The sequence below is a fragment of the Epinephelus moara genome, chromosome 21 (genome assembly GCF_006386435.1).
Source record: "Epinephelus moara isolate mb chromosome 21, YSFRI_EMoa_1.0, whole genome shotgun sequence".
Taxonomy (NCBI): Eukaryota; Metazoa; Chordata; class Actinopteri; order Perciformes; family Serranidae; genus Epinephelus; species Epinephelus moara.
In genome coordinates, this window is record NC_065526.1 from 30729090 (window position 1) to 30756604 (window position 27515).

Genomic DNA, 27515 nt, shown 5'->3' on the forward strand with positions numbered 1-27515 from the left:
TTTTGGAGCATCACAATATTCTTGTAATGTGAGGACATATCTGCAAAGAGAGGGCAATTTTAAAAAGTTACAATATTTTTGGAAGGTGAAAACATTTTAGAAAATATGGACTAATCTTTTCCAAAGCAAATTTAGAGAGTCAGAATATTTTGGAAAGTGAGTGTCTGAAGGTTTGAGGCTTTTTAGGGAGATTTAGGTTTATTGTTAGAATTAAATTGAGGTTAACATTAGCGTCCTCACAAATACAGCTGTGTTTGTGCATGTGTTTGTGTGTGTCCTGTTCTGTGATTTTTTAATGAGTTTCGAAGCAGCTCTTCTGAAAATAAAGTGAGTTCATTACTACCACACCCGCTGAGGCCAAGTGCTATTTATTAGGCTCACACCCACACACACACACACACACGGCTTTTACAGTGTTGTAATTAAGAGTTCGAAGCATAAATTACAGCCAACACGTGAATGAAAGCCGCCCTGGTTGACTGTAATGCTGTAATGTGGTTGAACTACAGTGTGGATGATGAAAGAGGTGGAAAGATTGTAAGTTTAGTGTTTCAAAAGCCACAAAACTGTAAAGTCGGGGGTGAATGAGCTAAAATAAGAGCGAGTCATAGAGGAAGGAGGGCAAAGCCACAAAGAAGCTACTTATTTACTGTGGAGAGTGAATAAATATATGGATCTATACAAGCGAAAAGTGTTCGCAGGGCCTGTGGAAATAAACTGGGTGTTTTTATAACTTTATATTTCATGATTTCTGTTTTAACCAGAGGATTTGATTCATTATGATGTCAACCTGATTATGTTTAAAATAGTACGTTTAGAGCTGTACACTGAAAATTTCCACTGTGAAGAACACCAGTGATTTTCAGTATTTATCTTTTTTCATTAAATTTAATCTAAATTGTGTAGCAACTCTTCATATCACTTCTGTGTGTGTCTTGTGATGTTTAATGTGCAAACACCAATAAAAAGACACATGCGTGTGTGTGTGTGTGTGTGTGTGTGTGTGTGCGTGTGTACCTTCTTAAAGCTACAGTCAGGGCCTCGGGAGAGCTGGCACAGGGACATATGACCTCCGGCTTCAAACCTTTAGTCTGGAAGACGTTGAGGAAGGCGTCACAGGATGAGATCGACCCTGAAAGACACAATTTAAAAGTCAGTGCTTCTTTTTAAGTGCCTTACAGCAAAGTGGAAGCTGCTCATTACAGCTTTTATTGATGGTATGATTGCAATTTGAATTACACTTTTTGATGAATCTTTAGAAATTGGACATAAAATGTTCAAATGTGAAGCTTGGCTACTTAAGATACTGTTGGACAGTTGAATCTAGAAACTGCATTTTCAGTACAACAGTTTCATTTCTACTTCTTTAACTACCATTATTATGAAAAGCACAATGTCTGATTTCAGCATGATGTCATGTGCTATTTGCTGAAATAATCTTTGTGGTTTGTTTGTTTGCTTTAATAAATACCTGAAAAAAACGCTGTTGTACTGGTCAAACTGCCATTAAATTTGTGTGGTTGGATATTCATGGTCCCCAGAGGATGAACCCTTTTGTTTTGAATGAATTCATGAGCTTTACTTTCGCACATAACATTTTTAGAGAGTGTGCTCTTACAGGGATTTGAGCCGTCAGCCACCACCAGCATGCGCAGGGAGCTCAGGTTGATGTCTCTCTGCTCCCGGTGGGCCACCAGAGCCCAGTGCATATCCCGCGACTTCACACACGCCACCTTAGCTACAAACAAAACACCACACATATATTAACACACATTTAATAAAAATCTGCCTGATTTCTGTTCAAAAGTTACTTCATATTTTGGTCCAGGTGCTCGACATAATGAAATCCAACATGTGACTCGGTGTCAGAGACCAATAAATGCAACTCTGAGCCAATTTTGAGGGCTGCAGTTTTGGGGTACTTCTGTATTAGATATGGGTTATATTTTATTACATTGGATTATACTGAGAGATGTTTCTAATATTTTGTTCCCCACTGTTTGCAATCAAAGGCTAACACAAAAACAATAAAATACAGTCAGTACAGTCAAACACAACCAGTGGCATCTTTCTGTTTTGTGTTGTGAAACTATCCAGCAGGTTTCTACTCACAATATAATCGGCTGGATCACAATATGAAATGTACAACAAAAGAGAAAAGAGGCTTCCAGTGATACCCTGATTAGTTTACAGCAGGTTAAGTAACATGTAGGTACATGATTTAGTGATGTTGAATTGGGACATTTCCAATCCTTAGCATTACTTTATTTTTGAATAGTATGGGTTGGGTTGATTAGATTACCTTTGTACTGGCAGCATTTTTGGATCCAGGACAGAGGGTTGACCTTCATGAGGGCGTAGGGAATACTGATGACGTGCATCATATTCATTACACTCTGACAGGGACAGAGAGAGGGAGGAAATAATCCAGTGTAAGGGATGTTTTTGAAAAAACTCAGAATGTGTATAACTTGTTTAAAAGATACATACACAACAAAACAGACATAAAGTTGACATTTTTTTCATTTTAATATTTAACTCTAAGTTTAATATTCATGACTCAGAAGCCACTAAATGACAAAATAAAAAACATAATTTAAACCTGTCAGTTTAATTGTGCATTTATACTTTCATTCATCATTTTAATTGATTAAGCAAGACCGTAATGTTTAAGGTGTTTTTCTTACAGTCAGGACGGCGTGCCACAGTCCTACATCCTTCTTGAAGTCTAATACATTCACTATGGTCTCAGCTGGAGGAAGAGAGAGAGTGAGACACAGAGAGATGAACCTCAATGCCACATTTAGGGAAGAACCACACATTACTTTATCTCAAGTGAGAGGAATTTAAAGTAAATGTGTGTGTGAGTGTGTGTGTGTGTTTGTGTGTTACCTTCTGTGTACGAGCAGGACTGCGTGAGGGACTGGCAGTGTGTGAGCATGGCTATCCTCATCACCGTCACACCTAGGACACTGCCGTCCTTACAGGTCTTATACTGGACACACAAAGACAGAGAGAGTAAGGGGGTGTACTTGCCGTGTTCAACAGCTCACTGAATCAGTTTTTGTTTTGACAGATTATTACAGAAATATTTCCAGAAAGGAACATGTACAACATGTAAGACGACACAGCTGATTGGAGTTTACACTAAATGAGGTCCTCTTGTGATGAGGACAGCTCAGAATATTCTCCTGGTTATACATGCCAGCGTAATCTATGACGTTGTAATAAAAGTAAGTCAAATAATTTAGACTGCAAATGGAGTTTTTAAAACCTAATTTAAATTTCTGTATAATTGCTCTCTTAAATCTAATTTGAAAAAAGTAATACTGGAGATTAACATTAATAAATCTGCAGATACTTTTAATGAAATTAAATCAATTCTAAAAATTGTATGAATCTTTTTTTAATTACCATTTAATTTCTGTAAATGCAACTTTTTATTACCAACGCAGGAAAATTACTATTTTCAAATTATACAGTTCATCACTAAACTATAACCATAGGGCAAGCACACTTTTTTTGTCATCATTTTTTATTTTCTACGCCTAAAGTAACAGTCCACTTACATCCAAAATGTCTCTGTTTTGTAAGTAGACAGTCATTAATTGCTTAATAACAAAAGAGAATGCCCTTCTACTTACATGCCGTGGTGGAAAGTAGCTATGGATATTTTAGCAAGTAAATGTACTTACTACAGTTCTGAGATACTTTACCCTTTCCACTTTATGCAGCTTTAAACATCTACACCACTACTCAGAGGGAAATATTGTACGTTTTACTCCACTAGGTTTATTTGATGACTTTTGTTACTTGTTACTTTGCAGATTTAAATTAATAATACAAAATATTGCCAATTAATAAATTATGATGGACTATTATAGGTTAGAGCTACAGTTGGTAACTTATAATCAAAATAACTTACTGTCATGTTTGCACTATATTCTGAAAATACATGAGACAAATAATCTGTGGGAAAAATTATGCCCTTCCTCCTCTCCCTACTGCTTCTAACAACATTCACTAGAACCTACTGTGGCGCACAGACAACAACAAATTAGAGCCGAGGAGTCTGTAACACAGCTGTCAGTCATGTGTATTACTGTTTGTGTGCATTGAGACTGTTAAACTAGGCAGCGCTGATCAAATATGTATCAATATTTAGTTTCTGCATTGCCTATTTCTTCCCTCAAATGTTTTCCTAACATATTTGAGTGTACTGTTTAGCTGTAATATGAGAAAGTTTATGATTGATCACCTTGTTGAATACAACTGGCCTAGGTACCAAGCACCACCAACCAGCCGGACCGACTTTCTCATTTTACAGCTAAACAGTACACTAAAATTGGTTTCTGAAAACATTTGAAGTGAGAAACAGACAATGCAGTAACTGAATTTTGATTTATTTTTGACCAGTGCTGCCTAGTTTGACAGACCACAGTTCACGAGAGCAGTGATTGACATGAATGAAAGCTCCTTTAGAGACTCCTCAGCTCTGATTGATTGTTTTCGTTGACATGCAGTAAGGCCATTAGAAGTGCTACAAGGAAATAGAGTGGGAAGAGGAATATGATTTTTTTTCACATATTATCTGTCCCATTTAGTGCTGTGTGATTATAGCAACGGTTTCAGCTGTAACATTGAAGTGATGCACATATTATGCATCAATTATTATAATCCAATGATATAATATACTGAAAGGGGCCGTTCTGTTTAATAAGACCTTTTGGTACTTTTGGTATTAAGAATATCTTAATGCAAATACTTTTGTATTTTTATTTTTATAGTCAAAATATTGTGTACGTGAAAAGATATCTCAGCTGTCAGTCAACTGTGAGACTAGAAAAACACGAAGTCATGTTGACACATTGTGATAAAAATATTAATGTATTTTTTGAGGCCTGAATCAGATGTAAAAATGCTGACTGATGAACCTGAGTTTCTATTTTTCTTGAGTTCCCAAAAGCAAAATGATGCCTGAGTGCTGTGGAGTCAACAGTAATGGATGAGATTCTTTCCAAAATAAGATCTCTGTCTGAAAAGTCTGGCACATTTCTGACAAATGACCGCTGGAATGAAAATGAAGCACATTATAGGCTGCTATTAAAGTTATGAATCATGCTGAGACATTAACACAAAAACGTTAGTCTTACTGAAAAAAAAAAAAAGAAAAAGACAAATTTCCTCGAGTCACGGTAATTTCATCTGTCTTGGCTGTCTGGGACGCCGTCTCTGTTAAAAACAAAAGGTCGATCGTTTTTCAATCATCCCTCTACTTTCATCATTTTCCTTTTGGCCTTTTTCAATCCCCGCTGCAATCAGGGAGACATTTCACCTTGCTGCTGGTGCAATTATTGCCCAGCTGCTTAAAGGTGTGTCAGGTAAATGTAAATCAATCAGACAAGATGATAACATTGATCAGCAGCCGGCAGAGAAACAGTGAAACATCCACTCAGCTGCAGTGTGATTCTAATCCAAAAGACATGTAGCGCCATCGATCTCCATTCACCAGATAGTAATGACTGAACTACAGGAGTGGAAATGTTTGGTGCCCCAGAGCAGACACGCTTCAGTGTTTGTACCAGCGTGTGTGTGTATGTGTGTTACCTCAATGTAGGCAGTGTCCTGGTTCGCGTCCTTGATATGTGGGAACCAGTCTCGGGGAGGTTTGGAGAGGTGTTTGGACTCTGCAACAAACCACAGCACCTTGGGCCAGCCTGGACACACAGGGACACAAAACAAACATCCTCAATGTCCCCAGTGTTTGTAAAAGGTTTCTGCCATGAGCAGCTTGCTACTGTTTTCAGCTGTTGTATTTTGGCAGTTCTGAGACCACTTTCATTTTAACATTCATAGGTTGGTTTTTCCTTCCTGGTTTAACTGCTCAACCTCATTTAGACTGAACAGACTCTGGAACTAGGCTTTTATCTAGCGCTAGGATTGGATTTGGATTCAGGATTCGTTGTGTGATCATACTTAGATTTTGCTTTTTTTGGCCATTAATAAAAAAGTTGAATAAGGTTACATGAACAAGAATCTAATTGCTGGTTTCCAGAAAGGCACAGACATTGTTTTTTAAACTAGAGATCATCTTATGACGGGATCACTCTAGCCCCAATACACTGATCTGCAACTAAGGGAATGTGGGCCAGGGGAGTAAAGTGGGATAGCCAATGGCCCCTTTCCTACTTCCTACCCCACCACTTCTGGCCCCCTTGCTCGGACCACATCTACCTTCGAATTTGGCTTAAATTTTGATCTCACCTACATACCCGTCAAGTTTCATGACTGCATCTTGCACGGTTGCAACATTATTGTGTTGACAAAAATCTGTCTGCTTTTGTGATAGTTCGCACTACAAAAGGTGTCTCAAGGACCACATTTTGCCATGATGACACGCACACAAGGTGAACACAATACCAGCTGTTGCACCCTTTTTGTGGATGGTACAGACAGACTTGCATCAGTTTGAATATGTAAATAAACTGCTCCTGCAGTTACTTTGCGGGAGACCTGCGGGCCACCTTCGGAAACCTCTCTGAAAATAATGAACTAGTGGTAGTGCTTCTATAAAAGACAAAACAATTGGACATTTAAAAGGGCATCATAACATTGTGTGTGACAATTAAAACACAAAAAGTAATTAAAAAAATAGAATTTGCATGAGAAAATGTTCAGGTGTAGAGCAGGTTAAAAGGTTTTCCCCAACTCGTTCTGTTGGTTTGATTAATGGGGAATAAAATGTTACTTGTAAATGTCGTTTTTCTTTGTGGTTCATTTTGGTTCACATCCCCTAGTTTTACATGACATTGAAATCATTTAACAGACACATTTGTTCAAAATATCCTTCATACGGGGTGTTTTTTCAGTGTTTTGCTCAAGGACACTTCGACACGTGGACAGACGAGATGAACCAACAACCCAACGATTCATGGTAAATCCCTTTAACCACCCTAGCTTGTACACAAAAGTCACAAAATTACACTGTAAACTAATAACGTTTGACTAAAAACAGGACTGTTAAACAGTATTTTGTTAGCAGGTTAAAGTCAAAACCAACCCCTAACTCAAAGAGGACTGTTTCAGATGTGTCTTTATTGAATTTAAGGATGGTTTTGGACATCCAGCATGTGACGACAGATTGCATGCCATCCACATATCACTAAAAAGAAATGTTAAAACTGTGGCTTATTTGGCCAAGTGGGAGCACCAGTTTTACTTCTTCCGTTACAAGGATTATTACTCTAGCGAGGATGTGTTGCTCAGTGTGTGAGTGTTTACATGGCAGAACATGAGTGAATGTAAAATCCTGAGTATGTGAGGGGCTGTTAATGTCTGAATTAATGCTGCGCAGGCAGTGGGACAGAAGAAACAATCAGCCATGTGAATGAGATGAGTTTAAAGCCTGCTGATCGATAAGTGGAGCACTCCACCTTAATGAGACACACACGCACACACACACACACACAAATCCATACTGAGTGAAGAGCAGTAAATCTGGCGGCATCATGTTGCTATTTATACATCCATTACTGAAAAGCAAACAGTCGTTATTAATCACTGGGTTACTCTCGCTCTCTTTCCGTCTCTGTTCAGTGCTAATGTCTCTCTATTCTCAATTCATCATGCGTCTCTTTCTCTCTTCCTTCTTGTCGGCTGCTTCTCCATCGATTTACAATACTGCTTCACTGCCTCTCTCTTTCTCTCTGTCTTTCTATTTCTCTCTCTCTGTCTATGTGTCTCTATCTTTCTGTCATCCGTTACTCAGCCTCGCTGTCTGCTGCCATCAGTCTGTCCATTCATCCTGCAGAGAGACAGGAAAGCTGTCCTGATACAAGAGAGGCACTGATACACTCTGACCTCTGATAGTGTGTGTGCAGTGCACTGCTTTGAGTATAGATATCAGTGTGATTGTCACATGAGGTTAGTCTTTTATTTGACTTGTTACTGCCTTATAAATGCTTTACAACAGCATTTATGGTCCATTATTTTTTGCTCATTTTTATTTAATTGTATTCAATTATAATTCCTATTTATTGTGTTTTAATAAAAGAGAGAAATGGCTGCAGCTGAAAGCTAAACCAGTTATTTTGCTGTTAGAACAGAATTTTATGGCTCTACTTCAGTATTTAGCAATGACAGCAGCTGCCTGACATTGATAATAAGGTGTTTTTGTTTCAGTTCATATGATTGTCCTCAGTACACCAACACGTGCAAAAACATGCAAATAATTCCAGGTTCCCACGTGTATTTTTTCGCAGGAGTTGATTTTTCTAATGCTGGGATCTCGATTCTTGATATTTAACACTAGGGCGTATAGAGTTCATGCATGTTGCTACAAATACACTCTTTACTGGTATGTGCACAGGTGTGACAATAGGCTCTGTGTGTGTGTGAAACCTTTGAACTGTGGGATCTCTCCTGTGGGACTCTTGGGTAACCCTTTATGGCAGGCGTCGCTGGTCAGAGCCACTGTCACTCCACAGCTCCCCAACAGAAACCCGATCTGCTGACTGCCGGCATCCTGGACAGAGACAGAGACATCAAATGTGACTAATCATCTGAATTGGATTGTAATTAATCAATAACTGCTTCTTGGTCGTTCTCAGCTTCTCTGCGTGATACAGTTGTAAAGTGGGAGGTGGGTCAGAGTTTGTCAATTTTTGGTAACTGACAGCGGCAGCATTGACATGAAACTTTCCTGGTTGAATCATTACTTCCACTGAGTTACAAACTGACTGGTACAAGCCTGTGGACATAAAAATGAAAGGAGAGAAGTCAACTACAACTCCTAAGGTTCCTTTTGGTATGAAACCATCCGATCACAGCCAGAAAAAGAGATGGTTATTACCCCGTAAACCTACATTTACCCTCCACTACACTGCTGAAAATGATACTATTGTACAGATGACTACTTCATATGGTCAATATACCAGCATGCTCGACAAGCACATGCCCATATGCTCGTAATCTAAACATTTCTTTGTGGTTTTAATCTCTTATAATTGCTGCTTGTAGAAATGATTCTGTCCCTGTAAGTTCATCCAATGGTCAGTGTCTGGAAGACTTTCAAATGCCTTCACAGAAACGCACCTAGAGACTAATAGGAAGTTACATTTCATCTAGATTCATACTATAAACACTGCCCACAGTTTTACACATAGCCCATGTTTTGTAACTGCACCATATGACCCCCCTTTGGGCTGATCTGCCAGATTTATTTTTTTGTTCTGTTCTCATAAAACATTCACATTAGCTGTCTATGATTTCTTGCAGTACAGTCAGATGAAAACACGTCATTTTAATCTAAAACATATGAAATTGTAAAAGTGTTCTCCTCCTTGTGGCCAAGATTTTATGGGGAATAAATTTAAATAAAAATGACTTCATGGAGCAGAGACATGTGGCTTTTACTTCTTCTGCTTTTTTTTAAGGCAAATTTATTGTTTGAGCAGATAATAATAGTACTTCTCACTTAGTAAGCTTGTTTTTTGTAGATTTGGCCGTGAAAAGATGTTTGTATGGTGTTTTAAATATTGTATTTCAACATGTAGCAGGATGTTGTGGACATATTTATTGTATGAAGTTGTACAGAAACAGTTTTATGGATGTTTTATGGACTAGTCGCGGTGTAAGTAAGAAGATTTAGCCTTCACTAACAGTGTTAAAGTGTATTTTTTAATGCTATGACATCAGATAAAACATGCAGTGGCGTTTTTAGGTGGAAAAAATAGTGGGGCGATGACTAACGTTACTTTGGACAGATGCAAAATCAGATAATAACAGTTTGACATAACGCACTGTTTCACAATTCAAACACAGTTTAACACAAGTGATAATCTGACTGAGAACATAATGTTCTCCTTAGTGTGTTACTGCTCAACTCCCTGTTTATACGCGCTGTCAGTTTGGGTAATGTTTGCGGTTTGGTTTAGAGTAATATCCCACGGGTTGTGGGCACTGAGGTGTTTAATATCCAGTTTCCCTCAAAAGGCAGATTTTCAAATTCGGGCAGTAGAAGATAAACCACATTGTTCACGGCGACTACATTTATGATCGTCTATAAAAAAAATACTAACTAATGTTCGGAGCAAATGACGACAACAGTAGTTCTGCATCTGATCAACAGCCAATGAGATTTCAGTTCACAATCAAAACATTATTTCAAAACTATAATATCAGCCAATGCCTTTATGTTGTAGAATAATGATAAAAAACAGCAACCAAGGATTTTATTTATGTCATGCATTGATCCAGGATTATATTATATTAAGTTACACAGTACCACTAAAAAAAGGAAAGACAGTATATACATACAAAATATTACTTAAAAGTAAAAGTATTGGGGCGTCGGTGGCTTGATGGTAGAGCAGGCGCCCCATGTACAAGGCTGTTGCTGCATCGGCCCAGGTTCAACTCCAGCCTGTGGCCCTTTGCTGCATGTCACTCCCTCTCTCTCTCCCCCTTTCACGCTTGTCTGTCCTATCAAAAAATAAAGGCTAAAAATGCCTCCCAAAAATATCTTAAAAAAACCCCAAAAAAAACAAGTAGAAGTATTATCATCAAAAATACTTACAGCGCCTAAAATGAAAGTACTCATTATGCAGAACATCCCATTTCAGAATCATATATATATATATTCACTACCTATAATTATTGATGCATAATGTGTAAGCATCACTGATGTTGCAGCTGTTAAAGGTGGAGCTAATTTCCACTACTGCACATACTGCCAGGTGGCTTAATCCATAATTATACATCATAATTTGGGTTTTGAATTAATGATCTGGAACTACAAAATAACTAATGTTGTCAAATACATTTAGTGTAATGAAAAGGACAGTATTTCTCTCTGAGAAGTATAAAATAGAATAAAATGAAAATGCTCAAGTAAAATCCAAGTACTTTAACACTGTACTTTAGTGCAGTACTTAGTGTATATATATTCCACAATGGGGTTCAATGAGTTGCTCATTAAAAAAGTGATTTAAGAAGAGCTCGCATTAAATTTCAAAGAGTTTGTGGTCCCTTTGTACTCTACTCTTTTATCTATTTATGTACTTATCTATTTTTTTGAGTAACGTACCTTTTCCGTTATTTGTTTTCTGTAACTTTATAAATGTTTCTAACATAAATTATTAAAAGATAAAGAAGAAAGCTGAAATTCACAAAGCCACATTCAGACCTCCACTGATTCTGACACACACACTTGGGCCTCCTGATTCGTCCCAGACAACGTTACAGTGCGCTGTGATAGCCAATCCAAACTATGACTCAAACAAACCTACAACAACAACAGCAACAGCAGAAAATGTTTCTTCGGGGACATTTGGCTTTGATTACACCTCAGCAGAGCTCAGTGTCCTCTGTGCTGCACCATGACTCACCAAGGCGCCTTCTGATGACTCATGTTTTTAATACAATCCCCCGGTGAAGAATTAGCTCCATTGACTGGTGTGAATTAGCGCTGTTCGGCTCTGCTGCGTGTCCTCTTTTCAACTCACTAATGCTGTTTGACGTGAAGAAAAAGAAGAAATGGCAACCAAAACTTCTCTGACTGCCTGAGGCCCAAATGTTGACTCAAACAACTCAATACAGTCTTTTCTTTCTCTCTTCCTCCAACTATCTTTCATCCTCTTTGGATAATATCTGGGCAGCCTCCTTTATGTTTCCTTCAAAAGCCAAGCTGCGGAACACTTAATGTATGTAATGCAACAATGCAATGATACAAAACTACAATAAATCCTGTTTTTGCAAAGCTGCTAACTTTTACACACAGGCTACAACTAATTTAGCTAATAGTCGTTAGCACTTATTTGTTTACTATGTTTTACTCTTGTTCACTATGTCTACCTTTCTTCTTCTCTGATAATATAATATAGATATGCAAAACTGTTTGTATTTGGACACATTTTTCAGCATTTGGTTGAAGTTCTGCACTATGACAGCTTACCTTCCTGGTCAGCGGTACTTCTATTGGCACAGGGACGACTTCGGCCAGCAGGCAGCCGTAAAAAGCCGTCATAAAGGCAGCAGGGTCGTTGTTTGGGAAGACCAGCGCCACCTACAGGCAGACAGAGACAAGAGAGGTAAGAGGTATATCTGAAGAGTGTAAAGTTATGTTGTTGTTACCATTGTAAGACAGGAAATACGGTAGATGGTTGCATCTCTGCCTTTTAAACCTGAAATCCTATATGGAAACATTTACAGGTGGGTGACGAAGGAAAGGAAAACCATCATCAAGTGAGCAAGTAGGACAAACAGCTTCATCTTCATCAAACCATTCAGTGAGCCTGGCCTGCATAGAAGCATCTGCATTCACTACGTTTCTACAAATGTTTGATTCAATTTGTCACCAATCTGTAAACAACACAGAAGCATTCTGTGTGTGTGTGTGTGTGTGTGTGTGAGATGTTTAACGGATATGGACAGTTGCCAGAAAGGCAGGAGTTGAGCTCAGCAGTTGAATAATTTTATCAGAGAAGAATAAAGCCAAATCTTTTGAGAGGCATCTGTTTCATGTCTCCTGCTTGCTCTCTCTAAATCCTGTCCCTTGTAACTTCCTTTTTCACTGTTCACTACACTGTTTAACTTCCCTCTCCTATAATTCTCTCCAGTATCCAGACTATCCCTCTGTTTGTTTTCAGCTCTGTTTTACATCATTCCACTTCAGTTCAGACTGTTTGCGCTAATTAAACTACTAAAACTGCTACATAACAGCAGCAAATATGACTACAAACTTTTGGCTGTAAAGAAGAGAACAATAAATAGTAAAAAAGTGTGAGTAAGTTTAATATAAATAAAGAAAAAAGTAGGTGAAACATTTAATAAACATCTATTTATTTCACCTTTTCTGTGCACCTGAAGTACACATCATTAATGTATCTTCTCACTACATGCAAGGTTTGGTACTGTGAACTAGTTCTGAACTGGGGAAACTGCCTTTTGTATTAATGCAAATGTAGAGTGACGTGTGGTGCTCAGACGCATTTAGTTTAGTAATGGAAAAAAAAGTATTTACGGCAAAAGAGGATTTTCTGCAACAGGTCCTTCCGTACAAGTACCCCACAATCAGCTAATGCTGAGACATGTCACTAAAGTAAAAACAAATGTAAAATGGCACAATTTGCTTTATTTGACCTTTTTGACCTAAAACAACATGAGTTGATTGAGCTCTATCAATATTTTTTGTAGACAACAGCAACAGAATATTAATTTCTTCTCCACAGCTCATTCTGTACATTTCACTACATTTTTCATGGTTGGTGAATCATCCCAAGATCATGTCTACGCCATGAAAACTCATGTTCTGTGTATTTCTTGTGAGGGAGGTTTCTATCTGCCATCTCACATGAACAAAACAACCAGCATCCAACATGTTTCTGCAATGTCACAGCAGAGCTTTTATCTCCTACTCAGCCATGTTAGATCCAGTTTGGCTCCAGTAGCATGTTGTGATGGTAACGGTGAACCCTGGCTTAAGTGCTGCATAATAGCTTCCATATACAATACTGGGCTGTGTGTGTGTGTCTCTGTGTGTGCTATGTGTGTCTGCATGTGTGTGGGGTTGAAGCTATAAGCTAAGTGCACCTGAGTGAATGAGAGCGGTGTAATGATGCTTTAACAGGACTAATGTTGACATGTGAGGGTCTCATTGGAGCCGTTCAGGTTTCATCTGATGATACCAGAGAGAGAGTGGAGGGGAAATGATTCTGTGACCATGTGTGCCTGAGGCTGCAGAGACTTAACAATGTCATACTGTATAAACACTTAACAAGGAAGTTCACCTGGTATTTTTGTCACTTGTGAAAATCATACCTTTCTTGTCACCACCTGATGCTTAAAAATTCTTACAGGCCTATGTTATTCCCAGATTAGATTTCTGTTCTGTTCAAACCTGCACTGCCCAATTCTCATATGCACCTCACCAAATCACCTCCAATTTTTTTCTAACTTACACTGGCCTCCTGTTAAGTCCCACAAAATCCCCTGCCTATCCATTCTACAGCAGCCCCACTACAAGCTGAAAACTTGGGGCTACAGAGCCCAACTTTTATACAGACGTAGAAATCTTGTCATCTGGCACTCTCTGTTACTGCAATGTTATGTGCCTTTATGCTGAATGTTTTTGTTTTCTTTACTGTCTGTACCTGCGAGTCTTTGTGCTTCTCTGCCTGATGCGTTTTTTTTGCATCTTGTCTCTGGCAATTTAGTTAATTCACACCTCCAAGCCAATCAAAATCAAGAATTTTGCTATATAGAGGAAGTCAAGTCAAGTCAAGTCAAGTCAGGATTTATTTCTAGAGCACATTTAAAACGACGGCAGTCGACCAAAGTGCTGCACATTGGGGGGTACAGAGTTAAAACAACATCAATAACAAAAATAGAATAGATGTAGAAAACAACGATAAGAAGACAGAGCAAACATTAAAATAGCAATTAAATAAAAAAAAAAAAGTAGGGGTGGGGGGTCTGCAGCATCCTTAGCTCACTGATTGTATTGCTGTATTGTAGGATTATTCCTGTTTTTTTCGGACACATTACACCCCACTTCTTCTGTTCCCACCCATGATATCCTTTATCCATAATTGTGAGCAGTATGTTGTATAATATTTCATACCGTCATGACTGACAACTCTGTGCTTTCCACTGTAAATTCTAAAGTTTGAATTCAATTTTAAACTATACCATTTTCATATCATCATCTTGAGTGGATGACAACATATGAGTCAAGATGTCAAGATGACATTTACAATGTTGTATGGATGCTATGCTTTACTGCTCTGGTTTTATATTTTAGGAAAAGTTTGTCCAATATGTTCAAACAATTATGGAAGACACTTTAATATGCAGCGGCCTATCTAATGTATTTTAAAATAGACAAGATAGGGCTAAAATGCAGCACAAGAAGGGTGTTTATTTTGCAACTATTACTTTCAAAATCAAATTTTCCCTTCTAATGTTTGTGTAATTTTTTGAGATTTTAATATTAGAAATAACATATATACATTACAGATTTGTACTCAGAGATAAACTTGTGATGTCACTCTTCTTCTGTAATGGTTTATGTTGAGTAGTTGAAAAAAATATAATAATTCCTGTCTTTGGAACATGACCCCTACATATTTCATGGAACTTTTTTAGAATCCTTTAGTTGACATAAAAATGAAAACAAAAATGCAATGCCTAAAATTCTGAAAGTCACTTCACATTCACAAACCACACTTGATCCTTCACCAGGCTCATTTCCTGAAACTGTTTTTCCACATAAAAACCTCAACCTCTAATTCATAAAAAACGACTTCTGTATAATTTCTTAGAGTAATTAAATCTCCTCCGCCCTCTAAACACTCTCAGTAAAACTCATTTCTGTAATCATCCTGCAAGACACATTCCTCTGTCAAAGAAAAGAAAGAAATAAGACACCATAATTTCTCTGTGTGCAACTTGTTATAACTTCAGTAAAACTGTGAAAAACACCAGTTAGTAATTCACGCTGAGCGGGAGGGAAAAAGGAGCTGTAAAGTGATTAAAACACACACCCTTCCAGCTGAAATACATTTAAAGAAAAAAGAAAAAAATCACCACACACTGGCACTGTGCCAGCCTTGACTTAGTCTCCAGCTGAGCAGGAAATCGAGCTTAAAATAATAAAAAATAGATGAAAAAGGGACAAGAAGAAGGAGAACAGAGACGCTGGTGGTGTCACATGGCAGCAGACACATGTGGGACTATCACTGAACCTTCTTTTCCACTTAAGCGTGATCGTCTGTTCATGTGTGGAGGCGTGTAGGGCGCTGGTTAAAGAGGCCCCGAGTGTGACGTGATGATTATGCTGACAGGAAAGGAAGGACAGACTACACATGTGTCCATTTTTAAAACATTGAGTAATGGCCATGTGTTGGGTCGGTACCCAAAACTCTTGAGAGGTGATGTAAGTAAACTGTTTTTTTACCCGGCTGCTCTGTGATGTGTTAATACCAAAGGAAACCAAAGAGACAACACAGGAAAAAGCCTGATGTTTTTGAGCCCAGCTGACTCTTGTTAAAGAGTCGGTTCTCCCAAATTACCAAAATAAACTGTCTCATTCACCTCCAGTTGTTTTTTACCTAGCAGATGGTTTGGTTGTGTTTGTTTCTGATCCAATACAGTAACAAGTGGAACTGATATTGGAATTTATATTTGTGCTGCTGAAAACATAAAAATTTACATTTGAAAATTTCAACAACATCTGTGTTGTACGTAACTACTTTCTGCTGAAGTAATTTGTCCATGTGAGAACTGTTAATATCCAGGTCTGTGGATAATGCAGAGAAATCTGGGCATTTTTTTTCTGGACATTGCTGCATTCAAAGCACTGTATAAATGCAAACTACCATGCACACAGCTGATGCAGTTTGGATTTTGGTGTCTCACTCACACTTGGATATGTATATGACATGCTCTTCCTGCTGAGTACAGCTGCTCCAACATTGTTTTAGGATGTTATCCACACCAGGTCCAGTTAAGGCTATGCGGTGTCTGATTATCTAACTATAACAATGCACAGGCCTCAAAATGAAATATGCAGTGTAAGCAGCTCTGCAAGGTCTGCCTGAGACTGACTCACCTTTTCATTGTTTCAAGGTTTTACTTAATCATTTTTTCCACAGTGGGAACATAAGACCACAATGAGCCCCTGCCATTGTTCCCCATCTTTTGCATGTTAGATTGCAGAAGTTCATTTTTACAAGCTCATCCATCTCTGTTCTGTGCCAGATTTCAGGGTTTTACAAGGTCAAAACTTAAGACTTGATTGTCTTTACTCTCAGGTCGTAGGTCAAGATAAATTTTTAGTTTGTCAAGTCTCACAGCAATCACGTCAAGTCAAATGTCCAACTCAAGTCCAACTCTTAACTCTGAGGCCTCAAGTTGAGAAATCACTCGAAAATTGTGTCACCGATTTTTGTTTCTTATTTTTTTCTGGTCATCTCAGTCTGGTTCTCTCTGTTGAATCCATCAGTGGCATCAGTACTTTGTTAGTTTTTGTTTGTTGTTGTTTACTTTTTACTTACCCGGTCTCCAGGTCTGACGAGTGGTTCCTGTTTGGTTCCCAGTTTGTGCAATAGGTTGTAGGCCACCTTCACACTTCTGGACCACAGTTTTCCTAAAGGCAGATTACAATAATTAGAATTATAAAGCTATACAAAGCATACAGGGGGATAACAGGAAACCACAGCGTTCACTGTAGAAGGTTTGAAATGGCTGATATAGTTTAGTGACACGTTTGTGAACTAGAATTACCTATATGCCTTCACAAACCAGTCAGGTTGCAGTTACAGTTTAAACACGAATGCTTCACACACATCTTAAACCTAGCAGCAAAGAAGATCTATACTATCAGCATAGTTTCAAGATGGGGTCCCAAGATTAGCGCCATCAATTCAGTATCTGACCAAATGTCTTCCCATCTGTTCATGAGACACAAAGTTGAGTAATGGCCAGAAAAGTGTTTTTGCAGAACATTATGATGTCACAGTGAAGTTGATTTTTGATCTTTTGGATATAAAATGTCATTGTTTTATCTTTTTAGTCATCTGTGTGAAATTTTGTGATAGTTAGCGTAAGAATTCTTGAACTTTGGCCAAAAATATGTTTGTGAGGTCACAGTGACCTCTAATATAATCAATTCACCCTTGAGTCCAAGTAGACGTTTGTGCCAAATTTGAGTAAATTCCCTCAAGGCTTTCTTGAGATATTATGTTCACAAAAATGAGAGGGTCACCGCGACCTTAAACTTTGACCACCAAATTCTAGTCAGTTCATCCTTTTCTCAAAGTGGACACGAGAATGAGAGAGATGCATGGTCACGGTGACCTTGACCTTTGACCCCCAAAATAAAAAAAAATAAAAAATTCTTCTTTGAGTCTAAGTGGATGTTTGTGCCACATTTGAAAAAACTTTGACTTTGACCTTTGATTACAAAATTCATCAGTTCATCACTGAGCCCGAATGGACATTAGTGCCAAATTTGAAGAAATTCCCTCAAGGCCTCCCTGAGATATTTACCGGTACATGAGCATTTACGAGAATGGAACGGACAGCTGGATGGACGGACGGACGGACGGACAACCTGAAAACCTAAGGCCTCCAGCAAATGCTGTCGCCGGCATAGAGGCATAACATTCTAACAAAGAGATTAAAGTCAGGAAACATTTTGGTGTCCTATGAAAGAACACATGTCTACGGTGAACTTTTTCTTGCAGTTGCATGGTCGAACAAAGGATGACATCATGACTCCACATGTGCAAGAAATTACTGCACTTATATGACACTCATGTTAAAGACCATTGTTTCACCTCGCGGGTGGACTGGTATGGAGATGATCACACAGATTTCATAACATTCAGCAAACCAGAGCCGCTTCATGACGGTGAAGTAATTGAATCCATGTAATACTTTACACACAGAGACACAACCACAGCACATCAGGGGAAGTCATACAGGCCACATCAGTATATAATTACAGTGATGAAGACTTGTTGGTATCCTGATGAATGTATTTAGATTTAGTGTCAGTGCTCATGCAGCTTCAGGCAATATGAACCATTTACCTCATCGTAACAAAAAAGAAACAACTTGAGAATTATTAAACTTCTTGGAAGGTGTATTACAACATAACTGCTGCTTTAAATATCTCGCTGTATATATTGTAATGTTATCTAATCTTTCCGATCAGTTTCATTTTACCCACCAGGCGAGCTTGGCTCTGTTCATTAATGCAGTAACTCACAACAAAAGAATCAATTTCCATCCTTTGCTTTTTTTCCCTAATTCAGACTGGCAGACGCAGATATTATGCATGAGCAATCCAGCGTGAATTCCTCATTGTTTTTCACACTAAATGAGGTTTTTTCTGATGTTTGTCAGAGCTAATGAATTGAAGGAACGGAGAGCTTTGGGATCCCACGAGGAAAATAGACAGGAGAGAAAAACAACATAAATGGCAAACAAACGCAGAGAAACACTGACTCCACCATAGGTGTGACTACAGTTTATAAAAAGAGTGTTATAAAGGAAGGATTTAATTGATCAATTCAGAATTAAGGGCCACAAAAAACAACCATTTGTGTCTTCCAGGAGTATAAAACAGATTTTTCCATTTAGACTTCATTAGGGATGCCAGGAGAGCTTAGAAAGCAATAACTGCTGGAAATCTGCCTAGCCACTGCCTTTGTAAAGACCTGTGCATCCTTTGGGGTTACATGTTTGGGGATACATGTCATGCCTAGTCTACACAACTTTTCTGTGTCACTTAACTCTGATTTCCCATTAGCCAATAGTCTTTGGAGCTCCCCAACAAAAGCCCAAGATGCTCCCCAGTTTTCTCGCAGGCTAAATAGCTAGTCCTGTCCAGGACCTTGTCACCAAGTTATAGCCAATGAGAATGCAAGATATGGGTTGAGGACAGAGACAAGCCGCACTGCGACGATCTCAAGGTCTGTGTGTGTGTGTGTGTGTGTGTGTGTGTGTGTGTGTGTGTGTGTGTGTGTGTGTGTGTGTGTGTGTCTGTGTGTGTTAGAGAGGAAGAGACAGAGAAAGAGGAGAAGAATGTGGAAGGTGGACTAATGCACGCAATGTGTCTGATGGCAATAATTAACCTGTGATATCCGAAGGAGGAGTAGTAGAAAGTAGGAGACACTTACATGAAAAAACACTCATTTGAATAGTTTTCAGAGGCCTGGATAGTTGAACTCTCCTATATTTTGCCACAAAAAGAAAAGGTTTAGAAAATTTGGAAAAAAGGAAAATTGTTTGTGTAGACTCTACCTAATCAATTATCTCATGATCCCTCAGACCTAATTTGCAACCCTTTGGAGTCACGCTGACACCCAGGGTATGAACCACTGCTCTGCAGGATGCCTCTACTTGCTCCATAAAAAATGCAGGCATTTGAAGCTGATCATGTAAAAGGAGGTCATGGTTAGTAGGTCAGTTATGAGTAATAATGCCACCGATAAGTATCAGGATAGTGTTATAACAACATTAAAAAAACTTTACTAACTGATATCCATGGATTGCAGAAAGCAGTTATTTTTTCTGTAGGTGCAGAAACTTCTGCAGTGACCCTGAATCAGTTTTGGGATGAGGATGCCCACTTTAAGGGCACTTCAGCAGTAATAGTGGGCACCCTGGAGGTGACAGCCAGCCATCCTCCAGCTGAAAACATCTCCAACAATCAGAGAAGAGGACTCCTGTTGCGTTGTTGGAAAGTGTCTCTCCTGCTGAACTGCAGAGGAGCCCAAATCGCAGAGCTGCAGATGTAATCAGAGTGTTTCTGTCCAGAGCTGGGGTCAGTTTTCTGTGTTCTTCTTCTTTTTTTAGGATGACATTACTCCGCCAACCCATGAAAGGCTCATCCAGCAGCCTTTTATCCCCTGAAACCGAGGAGAGGAGCAGGAAACTGCCCAATCATCTAGTTTAATTTAATTGAAAAGGGCACTTTTGTTCTGAAATTACGTGTTTGCCGTTTGAGAGCAGCAGCTACTCTCAGAAAATGACTCCAAGAACAAAAACAGAGACAAAACTAATTCATTCTGAGAAACAGTAGGTCACATACTGAGCCAATGTTTAACAAAAGGATTACATAACATCTCTGCAATTGGACACGATTTCAGACAACTATGTGTTGTTTTTTTGTCCTTTCCACAAAGCTTTTTTTGAAATGGTCTGTTTTAACCTTTCAGTTTGCCTCTGTGAGAATGATTACAAGCTTAACCACTGAGGCAAACAGCTGAAGAAATTAGATTTGATGATTAGCATCGTCGAAAGGTTTTTTCTTTCTTTTTTTTTTTTTTTTTATAGATTGCAAAATTTGTACTGACTTTTGTGGTGTTTTGCATATTGTTACATAAAGTATTGTATCACACTGTAATGAATGATGTCATATTGTATGATATAGAGCTGGGCAATACGTAGAAAATCAAACATCAAAACATTTTTACCAAATATCTCAATATCAATATTACACCAATACTGTAGGGTTGACTACTAGTGCATTCACAGAATATTTACACAATGAGATATTTGATTAATCATCATCAGTAATGTGGATATAATGACTATGTGGGTGAAGGCAAATAATAGAACAGCTAGAACTGTAAGTTCAGAAAATTCCATCACTTTACAGTAATGCAGCCTTTATCAGGTAAAGACAACACTTATGATGTTACGATATCCAGAATCTAAGACATTATCTTGTCTCATATCCTCCTGAGACCTGTACTTTTGTTTGGTATGCATTTTCAATTTCTCCTAGCTATTTGTGATTATTTGGACCTAATAAATATAAAAAACGTAAAACTGTCAACGACAATAAAATCCCAGTGTCCTCAACTGAGACGATAATAAAGTCCCGATGTCATCAAATAGACTACATCCCAATGCCCTCAAACCAGATGATAATGAAGTCCCAAAGTCCTACAACAAGACTACTTCCATGTCCTCAAACCAGATGATTATGAAGTCCCAATGTCCTCAAATGAGACAACAATAAAGACCCAATGTCCTCAAACGTGATGACAATAATGTCTGAATGTCTTCAAACAAGTACTTTCTAATTAACACTGGCTGAGCTTGTTACTGTTGCTACAGTAAATTGGTCAATTTGTTGACATGTCAAACTGCAAACTTCATTAATCATAAATTAACAAGTTTCAACAATAAAATGTGATCAGGTTTTGTCCAGATTTGTGTCCAGATTGGCTGCAGACTGACTTGGCAGAGATGGCTGCCATCTTGTTTGTACATGGATTAGTGTATTGTAGTCTTACTACCACTAGATGGCACAAAAAGTGTCCACGAATGAGGACAACAGGTCTGTGTTAAGCAGAATAAAGTATAAGGTCCAGTAAACCCAAATGTGATGTCCTGATATGAGGGCACAGGGACTCAAAAGGATATCACAACATCGATATAATCTCATTATATTGCCCGGCCCTATAGCATATATTGTATGGTGTCATGACATACTTCATCATGTTGTGCAGAGTGCATCATTTTTTACAGTATCATAGTATCATACAGCACAGCCTGGTTATATTGTCTCATATCATTTGATATAGTATGGTAACATCGTATTGTGTTTTATTGCATTATGTTATTGTATTACATGATTTTGTATTGAATCATATAGTACTGTATCATCATTATTGTTTAATACAATAATATACTGTGCTGTATAGTTTAACGAGCGGCATGGTGTTACAGTGGTTAGTACTGTCACCTCACAGCAAGAGGGTTGGGGTTTTAAACCTGCTGGCCGGTTGGAGCCATTCTGTGTGGAGTTTGCATGTTTTCCCTGTGTCAGCGTGGGTTTTCCCTGGGATAGTCTCGCTCACCAGACCTTTCTCAAGAAAAGAAAGGTCTGGCTGGGCCGACTCTCATTTTAAGATTGGAGAAAAAAACGCCCCTGCTGCTTGTATTTCTTTCAACCAATCACAATCGTTCTGGGCGGTGCCACAGCAACGGTGCGCTTGCAAAAATATTGTCGGGGGGAAACAGGTTTTGGTGTAACACGCCCACAAAAATATCGCCTACAGGACGCGAACCATGGCAGAAAAATGGCTACATCCCCGCAAGATCAAACACCGCAAAAGTTAGTAAAGGACGTGCTGAAAACGGTTGAAAACTGCTACACAACCGGAGGTGGTAGGGCGGGACTTCAGCGGGTGGCTCGTTCCGCCCAATGAGAGGCTGATCTATGCAGTGAATTTCCGCCCACTCAGACTATCCCCGGGATAATTGTTGCCTCTAAATTCCTTTAAATAGGTGTGAATGTGAGCATAAATGGTTGTCTGTCTCTATGTATCATGTATCTCTATGTAATAATCTGGCGACCTGTCCAGGGTGTTACCCGCCCCTCACCCGGTGTCAGCTGGGATCGGCTCCAGCCACCCATGACCATGAAAAGCATAAGTGGTTACAGATAATAGACGGAATGTACGGTTAAATATCATATTGTGCAGTATCGTATTGTGTCACATTAAACTGGGCAGTGTTTTATCGCCTCACAATTTATCATATGATAACTTCTCATATTGTACCGTACAGAACAATATCCTACAGTACTGCACTGTATCACATCATATTGTATCAGACGTGCCTTAGGGATGGAGGAGTCACCAACACATTTTTCAAAGTTCAGGAAAGTGAAAACTGCGTTAATTTGTGTACTGAAATCAACAGCATGCTTTTGATCAAGTTAGGCTTTTCGGCACTAGACAGACCAGTAAAGAGATGGTCAAGAAGCTGTAGCTGAAGTATAGTACTGTAAATCTTTCCTAAAATGATGTAACCGTAGTTTTTACAGTAAAGCCAATCCTAGAAAGGCTACAGGAGGGGGCAGTGCAAAAAGTGGTGATGAAATTCTTGCTCATTTTAAAACAGAATTCACAGTTTACAGAAAACACTCCAAACGAAAGCAGATGTACACACACATAATAAACAAAGAAAAAGAGAACACAACACACAGAGCTTTAAAAGTTTATGTGTCCTCCTCAAGCTGAACGGAAATCCAAACCTCTTTCTTGATGAGGTGATTTCCTGCTAAATAACATCAGCCATGTTGTTTATACAGAATCAAAGCTCCCTGAGACTCTCTGGGCTTGTTCAAAACTTGTTTTAAACAAGTATAGAAATGTTTCTCTCCTGCAAATTATGTGAGGTTATCTGCAGTGCAGCGCGGTGAGGGTTGAGTTTAAGGACAGCGGGAGAATTCGGTATCATGAATTCTCTCTGTTCTCGAGGGGGGGGGTGGAGGACGACCCGACAGGAAGAAACAAAGCAAGTTTGTCCTTGTCGGCCGACATCAAAGGGAACGACACCACAGGAATGAAAGATAAAGGGAAGATAGAGATTGAGATTTAGATTCAGCACCGCACACCGCACACACACACACACACACACGCACCAACACTGTCTCACCATGTTGTTGTCTCTCTGGTGGCAGACTCCTGAGTGCTGGCTGAAGACATTTCACAGTCTGGTGAGCACACATCGCCTCATCATCAGCTGCAGGCTCACTCCTCTCCAATCAGTTTGTTCAGTCACTCACACACACACACACTCACAAACCCACACACACACACAAACTGTATGCCTATTTGAAGAAAGTTGATAGGGATAAAGCTGAGTCTGGGTTAATGATTGTGTATGTGGGAGTGTTTTGGGAGTGAATGCCACCAACTTCAACAGAGGTGGAAACTACTTTATATGTACTGTACTTCGAATCTTCGAACTTTTCTAACTTAAGATCATTTCCACTTTTCCTGCACTATGTTTCAGAGGGAAATATTGTACTTTTTACTACATTAATTTAACAGCTGGGGATACTCGGGCCTCTTTCAACAATTGTGCAACATGCTGGCCACATTACAGCTGATTTTCAATATTTCTGTAATGAAAACTCCGGCCGTTCAGGACTCACAGTTTAATCATCGTTTCTGATCTGCACGTGAACAGTGTTTGTAAATAGTTATTGTGCAACGCACTGCTGGTTCCTCAGATTTCACCATTACTGCAGATAAAATGATAATTTCCATTCTGTCTTTCATTTCCTTTTTTCCTTTTTTACTCTATATTCCTCTTATTTTCTTCTTTTTTGTTTTTCTTTCTTATTTTTTTTCTGTTTCCCCTCCTCACTTCCTTTCCTATTCCGCTATTCCCTTCCTTCCTGGTTTCCTTCTTACCTTTTATGCCTTCTGTTTTCCTTGTACTACCTTTTTCATTTCTGTCTTTGTTTTTTTTCTTCTTACTCTTATCCTTCCATTTTTCTTTCCTATTTTCTTAAATTTCTCATCCTCTTCAACTGACTTGAAGACCTGAAAAGCCTCTAAACTGGATATAGAGCAAATCAAAACTCTACTACATAATACAATAGAGATAAAAACACCACAGCCAGCTCCAACTGGTTGATAGAAACTGTCAAATATAACTGAAAGCTGTGGGAACAGTCAGCAAGTGGACTTTTGATTTGAGATGACGGCCAAGAATAAACTTCCACGCTCAGTTCTACTCTCCTTCACAGTGAATAATTTATACTTTTGAAAATAAACTTTTACTTTGATGTATTTTTTGCTGTCATTCAGGGACATACTGTAGTTTTAGGTAAAAGATGTGAGCAGTTCTTTAAACTTTAAACCTGGAACGGTGAGTCTGAGTTCATGTGCGTTAATGTGTTCGCTGCTGTGTGATGTATATATGTGTGTTTGTGTGTCCTCTTGGTGCCACTTCATTCTCTCCGCTGTGCAGCGGGGAGGTCTGACTCTAAATTCATGAGGACCTGAGAGAAGCGGCTCTGTTCACTGCGGCTAAATCTCTTTACACCCTCCGGACCTGAAGCCATTTTCTCTGCTGTCGATTGGGGAGATGAATAACTCAGATCTGTAGCCTTCAGGGGCTGAACAAAAGAGTTTGTTCCAATTTGAATGTAGACTTAAACAGTGGCACTGAAGCGAAGGTTAGGACGTGATGTGATTCAGCTGAAGTGAATGTGTTCAGGGAGCTGGGACGGTGGTAGTGCTGCAGGCGAGACGGTTGATCTGTGTTTTGCATCATTTTTTGTAACACTTTTTACCCACTGTGTGTTTGTCTTCTCACTTTTGGCTGCTAAAGACTTGTTTTCCTTTACATTTACTGTTTTCTCTGAAAGATTAAACACTAAAGGTGGATTTTGTACGCCTGTGTAAAGCAGTCGTTACGTGTGGCATAGGAATTTATACTTAAGTGTCAGATCACACCTGTTGATAGCACCACCACAAGAATAGACAGGTGTATCTTTAATTATATAAATAACCAACTGCATTCACATTTTTCACCCGACTGAGGTGAGCAGATGTGTAGTGTAAATGGATTTGTTAGATCATCAAATCTGTTTGGTAACATCACTAAGCCTTTCTTTAACTTGATTAACGGTGTCTTTATGCGTAAGGTCTCCAATGGCACCAGAAACTTGTAGTACATGTTTTCACAGGTTCACTTGTTTCCTATTAGCCAAGATCTGCCACCAGAGGCTGAGTCAGGAAGGGTTCAAATTATATCCAGTGTAATCAGACCAGGTCTAAGGTCTCAGGCGTGTGCCAATGTCTAACCCAAGTGGACTTTCGATTACCTTCGAAGTTCAGGACAAATGACAGGTATTTATTTTTCCCTTATGTAATTCAGCTGTGTTAACTGCATTTTGGATCAGGCTTAATTATCTGCTCATCTATTTCGGATCTTATCTGACTATCCTCGGACCCCATCATGAGTTTTTGAAAAATTCATGAATGCACACTTTGTTCAGGTAGGTTTTCTATGTGCCATTTTGGATCGGGTTCACACTTTTACTTACAGTTCTTATGGTCTCCATAGCCATGGCAGACCTGCATGTCAGCTCTCATGTAGCCTCTGATGTAGCCATGAAGGCTTTGTTGAATGGCTCCTTATGCAGAGGTCTTAGTTTAGTTTCAGTTCATCCAAGTAAAAAAAAAGAGCGGTGGCTATCAAATGTTAGTATCTGAGCCAAACACTGCATTTCTGGATACAAACTAAAGGTCTGGAATTAGTCCAGAGATTGAACAAACTGCTCCAAGCACCCATCTCACAGCCAAGACTTTCTACAAATACAAGTAAATAGCTAAACAATAACATAAGGAATGAAATCCACCAGTTCTGTCAGCACCAGAGTTTGACCTACAAAGACTGTCCTGTAAGTCACTCAGAATATATTCCTAAAAATGTTCATTAAAATAAAATATTCTGAAAATGGGCCTTTGGGATAAAAAAAACTTTCCCTCTCTCTGTAGCAGAGCAGCTTTCTTGAAAGTGTCTTTTTCACACTTTGCTAATGTGCTTAGCGTTCTGTCTGGGTGCCATTAGTGGAATTATGCTCACACAGCGGGTGTTAAACATTGTTTGGTGTTTCAGTTAATCAGCTTGGGAGAGCCACCATATGTGTGGAAAAAAACAGTAAGCAACTCGTAGAAAAACCTGCTGTATTCATATACAACAAAAATAATTTTTAGTATTGATCATTACGTTATGACATTAAATTAAGAGCTTGACTATGATGACTGATTTGGAGTCTTATGGGCTGTCAGATATGTTTTCATGTGAAGGAACTTTTATTTCATGATGTATATAGGTCACCTGCAACAAAAGCTATTGAAGCAGTCATTGGCTGTTAAATGTTGGTCAAAGATCACAATGAGAAGTCTTAGATTTATATGTTTGATCCATAATATTTGTTATTGTAGACTAACTGAAAACAACCCCAAATCATTTAACAAACAGAAATCCAGGAAAAACTCACTGAAGACAAGACGCCATTTTTCAGCACTCTCTCTCACACACACAGTTGGCATCATTTTCTGATGACATAGTTCCTGATTTCAATCAAATTTTACACAATTTCATTGTCTAATTTTATTGTACCACCCAGAGTTTTCCCCGTGTGTTTCCCGACCCAATCTGAATAAAAGCGAGGCTCTGCTTAC

At 38.8% G+C, this 27515-nt stretch overlaps 1 protein-coding gene across 1 annotated transcript in view; it reads right to left on the reverse strand.

Moving 5' to 3' along the window:
• The window catches only part of LOC126382474 (disco-interacting protein 2 homolog C-like), a 245612-nt gene that overhangs the window by 36023 nt on the left and 182074 nt on the right, over positions 1 to 27515 (reverse strand). The window contains exons 9-17 of the mRNA XM_050032358.1: positions 17055 to 17146; positions 11954 to 12064; positions 8401 to 8524; positions 5608 to 5717; positions 2893 to 2995; positions 2688 to 2752; positions 2303 to 2396; positions 1619 to 1738; positions 1018 to 1132 (exon numbers count right to left, since the gene is read on the reverse strand). Coding sequence (XP_049888315.1) covers positions 1018 to 1132; positions 1619 to 1738; positions 2303 to 2396; positions 2688 to 2752; positions 2893 to 2995; positions 5608 to 5717; positions 8401 to 8524; positions 11954 to 12064; positions 17055 to 17146 — 934 coding nt within the window. The remainder of the gene's footprint in view (positions 1 to 1017; positions 1133 to 1618; positions 1739 to 2302; positions 2397 to 2687; positions 2753 to 2892; positions 2996 to 5607; positions 5718 to 8400; positions 8525 to 11953; positions 12065 to 17054; positions 17147 to 27515) is intronic.